The sequence below is a fragment of the Pyrgilauda ruficollis genome, unplaced genomic scaffold (assembly GCF_017590135.1).
Source record: "Pyrgilauda ruficollis isolate IOZ18807 unplaced genomic scaffold, ASM1759013v1 scaffold79, whole genome shotgun sequence".
In the NCBI taxonomy this organism is placed as follows: Eukaryota; Metazoa; Chordata; class Aves; order Passeriformes; family Passeridae; genus Pyrgilauda; species Pyrgilauda ruficollis.
The window spans coordinates 2,875,281-2,884,245 of NW_024529821.1; the positions used below are offsets into that span (position 1 = coordinate 2,875,281).

At 38.8% G+C, this 8,965-nt stretch overlaps 1 protein-coding gene across 1 annotated transcript; it reads right to left on the reverse strand.

Annotated features, from left to right (window-relative positions):
• Positions 1 to 401: 401 nt before the first annotated feature.
• RBP2 (retinol binding protein 2) lies at positions 402 to 8,325 on the reverse strand. The gene is made up of 4 exons (XM_041487016.1): positions 8,253 to 8,325; positions 5,334 to 5,512; positions 2,221 to 2,322; positions 402 to 525 (listed from the first exon to the last, which is right to left on the reverse strand). Exons 1-4 carry the CDS (start codon positions 8,323 to 8,325, stop codon positions 472 to 474), a joined length of 408 nt encoding a protein of 135 aa, XP_041342950.1. The 3' UTR covers positions 402 to 471.
• Positions 8,326 to 8,965: the final 640 nt, after the last annotated feature.

The following is an 8,965-nucleotide window of genomic DNA, read 5'->3' on the forward strand; positions in this document are numbered from 1 at the left end:
AGGACATGTATTGTGCTCAGTGAGGCATTCTGTTGCCTGAAACTGTGGACTTAGTGATCCAGCACTAAATTAAGTAGAAACAGTCCAGTGAATATCCAGTGTTACTCAGTCACCCAGAGACATTATGATAATCCAGCAGTATGGAGACATGGACTGTGACTGAAATAATTGTGACTGTTAATTTTCAGCCTTGTTGCTAATGGACATTCCTCTGGAAATCATTATAAAGATGGAGGGAAACATAATTTGAAAGACAATTACTTTTATTTAACTCTAGACTGAAAGGCAAAGGAATTTATGAAGTTTATAACTGTTTGATGTTATTTCTATAAAATGTGTTTGTTTCCATAAACAGGCACATAATATCTTCACATAGAAGTGTCAAAGGAATGAAAATCTGGCTTCATTCTTCTTTTTAGACAAAACATAACAGCATAACATTTTGAAATCTGGGAGGCTTTCTGCTCCATTTTAGTTCTTCTTCTTAAATGTCTGATGGCACACCTGGTCTTCACATGTCAGTTCCTGCCCAGTATTAAAACAATTAGTAAGTATATAGTGGTAGAAGTTTTATTTCACATATATATCAGATCCCACCAGAAATTGCTACAGCTGAACCACTGCATTAAAAACTTATTCTTATGAAATAGAGAACAGTAAGAAAAGTGCATTACATGTAACCAAACAGCAGGTATGCACTTCATGTTGCAGTAATTAGTTTTTGAAACATGAATTGAACTCTAAGAAGAATGAACATGAACAGTGCATTAAAATTTTGCTTTAATTCAAGACTTTTTCGTGTTCTATAGTGTAATAGTTTATAATTCATGTTGCCTCAAAATTCAAGGAAATAAACAAAAAAGAGGAATGCTTTCAAAAGCTGATTTGCTTCAGAGGTGTGCCCAGCTCGTTCTTAGGGGCCAGAACAATGCAGCATTGCTGCCCAGGGCTGCAATGGCCCCTTAAAGGCTGGCACATTGCAGTGCAGCCAGTTTGGCTGGTGCCATCAGCCAGCATTCCTGTGCCACACAGGGCTTTGAAGGGACTGAAAAAGGTGGCCAGCAAAGGGCCAGTTCTGCAGGACGCTTTCTGAAGACTGCCATAAGGATCTGCTTGGCTTTATTTCCACCAGCCTCAGTGCAAATCTTGGTGCCAGCACGTAGAACATTTTAGGTCAGCTTTTGGATGTGTGTTCAGACAGCTGGAGAGGTGCACTGGACAGGTGATTTTAGTTGGGTGGCTCTTTTTGGGTTTGAATTCCTGTCTTTGCCCTTTCAGCAGAAGATGTGCCCCACTGTGACTGCCCACACAAGTAAAGCAAACCTGTGAAGGAGCAGATAGCTCACAGCAAAGCTTAGGAGAGAACAGTGGGCTTTCCTCAAGAATCTCTCTCCACTCACCTACTGTGCCACCCAGTATTATCATGCCCATTTTCTGATTGCTTTCCCAGGAAACTCTGCAATCATTATCATGATGGGAAATGTTCCAAAAATGAGTAGATGTGGCACTTTGTGATGTGGGTTAATGGACATGGTGTTGTTCAGTCAAAGTTGGGACTTTGTGATCTTGGAGGTCTGTTCCAACATTAATGATTGTGTGACTCTACAATACTGTTATTTTGAAATCTTTCTGCACATCACTGATTGCTGATTTCCTGCACAGGCTTTTCTGGCCTCTCAGATTCACCACATCTGTCTTCAGGCTACAGCTTGCTACTTTAGGTGTTTGAATTTATTATTGAACTAAGAAAAAATAACTGCAGTATAGGGTTTTTTTGTGGGATCCTCTTAAATATCCAGGCATTTCTGATCTGTATTATGGCACAGTGTGCTAAAATTTCATATTGCTTTGCTCAGAAAAAACAATAACATCTATCTTGTAATCTGATTTTTTTTTTTTTTTTTTTTTTTTTCCCCCTACCAGTGATTGTATAAGAACAAGATTATGTTAGAGGTGCAAGGTAACAGGAAGGGTTGAGAGCTGGAGGGAAGTGGACTGGAGCAAAAAAAACACTGCAGGGTTGTGACTTAATTGGTATCAGGTGGACAGAAATTGAGCATTCCTGAGTTGAAACAGAGGAGAAATTTCCTTAGAGTTCAGAGATCAGAACTGTCTAAAGACCTTTCTAACTAGAAAAAAACCCCAATCCTTTGAAATGGAAACCCTGAGCCTGTGCTGCAGCCTCAGTGATGTGCTGTGGATCTGTGGAGCAGCCCTTACCAGATGCAGGATGTCTCCTTCAATCCAGTGCTTCCAGCCCCTGTTGTTCTTCTCACCTTTCTGAACACAGACCAGTTTGTCACCATCCCAGGTCACCAGGGACTGCATGAATCAGATAATTAACTCAGTTATGTCAACCAGAAGTTTATGAACATATAAAAATAAGTTCAAACAATGTGAATACAGAATTAGTTTCTTCCTATCATTCTCCAACTTCCTCATAAAAAAAAAACAAACAAACAAACAAAAAAAACCCAAAGCATTTAAACAAAACCCAAATGCATTCAGGATGACAGCAGTGTGACAGAGGGAAGCTTTTGCAGTGCTTTGTTGTTATTTCCATGTGTTTCTTCACATACATGAGTAACAAGTGTTCACACTAACTGGTGAACTGTTGAGTGGATTTACAGCTACTGGTGCAATATATGCAAAGTGCATTTTTTCCTCGCTATTTAGAGCCATTAATGAAAAAAGTTATAGGGTTTCATGAGTGAAGACTTGAAGGCTTGTACTGCAAAGTGCAGTGCTAACACCTTTTCCAGCTCTGAATAAAGTAACAAGAGGAACAGTACATTACTATCTTCTCATACACTAAATTTGTTTGTATATTTTAATGTACTTTCTGAAACGTCTGATGGCACACTCTTCACAAGTCAGTTCCTGCAGCATTAAAACAATTAGTAAGAAATTTAAAGAGATGTGATCATAAGGTGGACAAAGTGACTGGCCCTGCCTGAGCAGACAGGTTGGACCTGGTGCTCTCAGGAGATCCCTTCCATGCTCAACCATCTCCTGGTCTGGCATAATTCAGTCTAGCAGAGGCAGAAAAGGTCCTGGGTATGCTCATTCTTGTCCAGGGGCAGGATAACCCTCAGCAAGGAAAAGTTCTGAATTATCTGTATACAGATGTGCCAGGGCACATTCAAAGCAACTCTGCTGGAATTGTTCTGCATTTGAACCACTGTTCTTTAGGGGCATATTTAACCATGTATCACACAACTCTTTATTAGGCACTAGTTACAGTCCATGAAAGCTCAGTTATTATAAAGCTCCAAGTGTATTGGGAGCTTAATTCATTTTCTAGTCCAGCACTGGATGATTTATTTCTCTTATGAGGGAGCCTTCCATTAATAATGAGACAAAACTCATTCCATTTCAGTTAATTTCTTTCTTATTTACGGAATTTTCAAGCTACATGCTCTTTAAATTATCCATGCCCTCTTATCCATGCAACATTTAAATGTTGCCTATCAGTTTTATTACCTTCATCTAACTTTAATGTATTTGAGGCATTGTTTTGTTAATAAAATGACCAGAAAATAATTTTAGAGCAATTCAGAAAGTAATGGCGTGACATGCGTTCTTTTTCCTTCTCCCCTTTAGAAACAAATAACATGATTTGTTTAGAAATTAATATTAGGCAAAAGTAATTAAATCAGGTAGGGTTATAAATGAACAATTCCTTCCTTCCTTCCTTCCTTCCTTCCTTCCTTCCTTCCTTCCTTCCTTCCTTCCTTCCTTCCTTCCTTCCTTCCTTCCTTCCTTCCTTCCTTCCTTCCTTCCTTCCCTCTTTGCAGAGCAAGGCTTTTGTAGTGGTGATGAGCACTAGAGGAGCACTAATTGATGGATTTAAGGATGAAACTAATGAGTCCTTAGATCCTTAGCAATGCCTTCAACTGATCTGAAGAGATGTGGGAGCAGTGTTTTTAAGCATAGACTTTGTTACAGGAATTAGTTCCACTCAGTGCCCATTGGAGAAGGAGACAGAAAGAAAATTTCGATATAGGGATGTTCAGGATGGTGAAAAAAAATGGGTCTTACTCTTTGACAGCTTGCAGTGCTGTGAATGAGAAATAATTAGGAGTTACACTGCACAAAGTTAGTTTGAGAATCAAAAGTGATCCATGGTGAACAAACCATGTCTTCTGCTAAATTTGTGCCCCTCCAGTAAAGGATTATGTGAGTTCAAATGTAAATATGTCCTTTATGCTGCCACTTTTCCTATGGCAATTGCCAAAACAAACAGGTCTTGTTGACAGAGAGTTTTGATCTCAGCTTCTCAGAGTTTGGCAGCTGGGAGCTGAGTGACAGAAGAGAGGTGTGGAGATAGAGGTGTGGAAATCAGCAGAGCTGGTAACGGAGATTCAGTGAATGATGACCAAGGGAGGAAGGGGATGCTGGATTAGCAAGGCTCCGACAGGGACAGCCAATGGAAATGTAAGATCTACTGGCCTTTCTACATCTGAAAGTGTTGCTTAAGCTTTTAGGGTGAGAAGAAAGTAAAACAGAGGCAGCATTGATACAGCAACATGAAGCTGAATTCAGGGAGTGAATCAGTGCTCGTGTGTATTGGTCTCTTCCCTGACTTCTCTGAGAGAGTCTTGTTTGAATCCCCCAGGAACTGAGACTGCCTCAGGAGGTAGGGCAGGGGCTACAACATGGCCTTAATACAGGTGCTGCCCACAAATCCCCCGAGAGGTGTCTGAACAAATGGGCACGGCTTCCTGGGGCAGTTCTGAGCTCAGCCTCCTCCAGTTATCCCCAGGGCAGTAAAGCACACACTGCTGCCTCCCTGCCCTCCTGCCCTGCCATGCTCCAGCCTTTGGCTCACATCTTTTCCTTGCCCTTTCCCAAAGCTCCCCTAAGAGTAAAAGCTGAGTGCAGGTTTGTTTTTGACAATGCCCAACTGTTAAACTGCCCAGCTGAGACTGACCAGTGCAAACCCAGCCATCCCAAAGTGAAAAGTTCTATTGATGCAGTCCTAAATTCACAGGGGTCAACCCCCTGTTTCCTTAAGGAGGATGCATAAGTAAAAATACTATTTTGCTACTTTCTAGATACATAAGGTGTATCAGAAAAGCTGGAAAAATCCCCCACTAGAAAAACCTAATTAACGATTGTCCTCGTGTATCTCAGTAGCCATCCTGATTTGCATTTCTAATAAATGCCTGTAGCAGGAAAGAAAACTGTCTCAGGGTGCAAATTACTTCTGCTTCATAAAAATCCTCTGATGTCTGTAAAATATTGGGGTTTTACTTAATGTATTCAGCTGATTTTGGGAGCTGCAGGCTCCTGGTGCTGCCTGTAGTATGAATATCAGCCCCAGGTTTTACCTTTACTGATCGGTTATCCAGTCCTTTGGTGTGCTCCTCAAACTCCACCCCCACAGTGTAATCCAAATCATAGTTTCTGAAAGTACTGAGTGTTTTGGTTTTAAAATTGTCTCCATTTTGAACAATCTCCTTTGTTTGTTTCAAGTGTTTCGCAATCTTACGAGTTGCAAAATCAATACCTGTCAAAAACCAGAAAAGAGAGTGAAAATTCCAGTATTTGCTAACGATAATAAAGCCCCACAACATTTATATTTACACATTAAAAAATAAAGTAAGTCAAACATAGTTCCAAAAATGGTGCTTTTACGTGCAATTCCAGTATTTGCTAACGAAAATAAAGCCCCACAACATTTATATTTACACATTAAAAAATAAAGTAAGTCAAACATAGTTCCAAAAATGGTGCTTTTACGTGCAATTCCAGTATTTGCTAACGAAAATAAAGCCCCACAACATTTATATTTACACATTAAAAAATAAAGTAAGTCAAACATAGTTCCACAAATGGTGCTTTTATGTGCAACATTTTTCAGAGAAAAAGATCATTTCAAAGAAAAATCATCTTGTGTTTACAAGTACACTTTCAACTTGAGGCTCTTCCACCGATAATACATTTATTTATTAACGGGATATCCGTGGGAATGTTGTGAGCATACAACACACAGCCAGGAGTGAATAGATGCTGGTGTGTTTAATCACCTGAATTTTTTTGAGAATGTGAAACAAGAGGGGCTATTAAGCCTGACAGTGCCTTTTTTGCCTCACTAAAGAAGGATCTTAGAATAACATTCCTTATCAGAGATTTAACATGTTAGACTGGGTAGGTAATCAAGAGGACCTGGGCATATTACTTTTATGATGAACCTATAGTCTGGGAGTATACAAGAGGTTAATTAATTAGCTTAAAAGAATGAAACTTATATTAATGAAAAAAGAAGCAATGAAATAAAAAGCGAAATCCATTATTGTTCGATAGCAGACGCACAAATAAATTGCAGTTCAAAAGGAGACACATTCAAAGTGAAAAGTCAAAAAAGGGCATTTGTGCAGAGCATTTGACAGTTTCTGTTTCATATTCTGTCAACATTTGCTGCAGTGCTCATGTCCTTGACACCCTTATTTTGTTCACAATGAGGTGTACACAGGGAGAACATCCCTGACACCATCGCAGGCTGCCCCAGTGCCAGCAGCATCCCTGTCTGCACTGAACATTTCTGACCAGCTGCCAGGGGATCTTATTGTGGTGCTGTATGCGAATGAGATCCCTCCCATGCTTCTGCAAGAGACTGAAAGATGGGTTTGGTTTGCTGGCCCTCCTCTGGCGGCTTCACGTGGGTGTTAATCACTGCCAGCCCAGCACTGCCACTCACTAACGGGGCCCTTTCCTTCTGCTGGATTCATTATCCTACTTGGGAAGTACTAATCGAGTTGAGTAAGAGGATAGGCTTGAAAAAAATGTGACTTTTAAACGTGGGGAATAATGGTCTTGTTCAGTATTTATATTCAAGTCTTCTTGGGTATATTTTATCTGCTGTGGTGGATTAAAGCTATCTCCGGGGCTGATTTATAGCCAGGCAACATAAAATTTAGTTCTCTCTGAGGGGAAAAATGTCTAGACCTCTAAAGAAATGCTATTCCTGACTAATATATTGGTCTTGTAGCTCCTGGAGAAAAATCAGGGAGGTTTTATTAAAGCATGGTTTTCATAACTGCATTTTGAACAATACAAGCAATAAAAATGATATGTAGTTCTATTACAGTATATTTAAATACTTTGTAACATGTTTATGATAAAATCAAACTTTCTAACTTAGAGGGCAAACCTAATCTTTAATTAAAGTATAGAAATGTGTATGTATTAATTAAAAGGACAGATGAATTAAAAACACCCATCAAAACCTGTGTGCTTTGAATCTGAGCACATTAATACTTAAAATAGCAACAAAATGTAAAATGGAGAGAAAAAGAGCCGAAGAATATCTTTTAACCCTTTCCCTGCCATTTATTTCTGAGAATCACCTACAGCATATGCATCTTTGCAGTGGTTTCGGTGTTGGGTTGTTTTTGCTTATTCACTGGCAATTTAAAATTACTAAAGCTGATTGTGTAGATATAAGTTATAGTTTATATATGCACAAAAATCACTTCAATTAATGTGTATCTTTCTCCTGAAATTCAAGGCATTGTCCTAATCATTCTCATTTTCAAGCACTCTCTCGTTTTGTCCCTCACAAGTGTATATGCATATTATTTACAGATGTCCCTGAAGTTATTGAGTTTTTTTTCCACAAATGCAAAAGCTAAAAACCATGAATAGTGAAACTTGCCTTTCTCTCTTAAGAGAGTTAAAGCTTTGAGAAAATTTTAACTGCTTTCAATTGTTGATGAATAATGATGAGAGTTTATTTTTATGCATTTATGTATTTCTTCTAATTCAATCTGAACAGATCAATCAATTAGGATTAAGATTCTTTGGTAAAACTAGTAGAAAATCAGTTAAAGCATCAAATTTTTCATCTCTGTACCATAACTAGTTCAAAGCACTAATTAAATAATGGCATTATTGTTAATTTACTGCTATAGAACATCTTATTGCTCTTTAACCAACTTGTGGCTGCACTGTTACAGTAAGAATATACCAGGAGTAAAAAAGAGCTTTTAGATCTGAAAACCTGTTGGCTTGGGGCTTTTCCCCCCCACCTGTATCTGTTATTTCATTCATCTAAATAAAAAATAACATCTTTGGCTAAACGTCTTCATTTGCTTTTATATTGAGATCATTGCAATTTTGAAAACAATGACTTGATTTGTAACGTGATTTGCAGAAAACCTTATGCCACAATGTACATTAATTTTTAGGAGGATTTGGCTTAGAATTGAACCCTTTTCTCTTGATATAATTAATATTTTGTCATTTACCTAAAGCAACCATGTAGCCTTCAAAGTTGTCATTGGTCACCATTTCCCAGGTCCCATTGTAATCGGCAGGCATGGTGGCGGGAGCCTGAACCCAGCTTCCGTCAGGAGGAGAGGCTGGACACAAGCTCTGCTCAGGGAATCTTTTATAAACCTTCCCAGATCTTTTTTTCCACTCAGGTTTATGGCTCTGTAGATAATGCAGTTGAAGGGGCAGAGTGATAACCCTGGAAACTTTGCTTGCATTGGCAAAGTTCACTTGAACAGCTGGCAGACAAGGAACTATTTCAGAAATATGGAGTAATACAGGATATGATTTTACAGTGACCTTTGTAGAGAACTGCTGGCTATTATGGGATACCTTTGAAATGCATTGAACACCGTGGCAAATTGTACAACACAGTTAAAGTTTTCAAGGTGAATTGGTTTTTAGCTCCTTTCTCCGTGTCACTTTTCCCTATGAATTTGAGTCTTACAGAGCTGACCCATCCAGAACTCCCACTTAAAGCTTATGGAAGTCTTGAATGTGAAACAAATGTTAGATAGGGCAGGAAAGAGAATAGCCCTGTTCAAAATATTTTGGCTTAGTTTGATTTTCAATATAGCTGCCATATACCAATAGCTGTACTTATACCAACTGCACTTTCATTTTTTTGTTTTGGTTTAAGAGCAAGCTTAGCAAATGTAAACTAAATCAAAATAAATCATAATTAGTA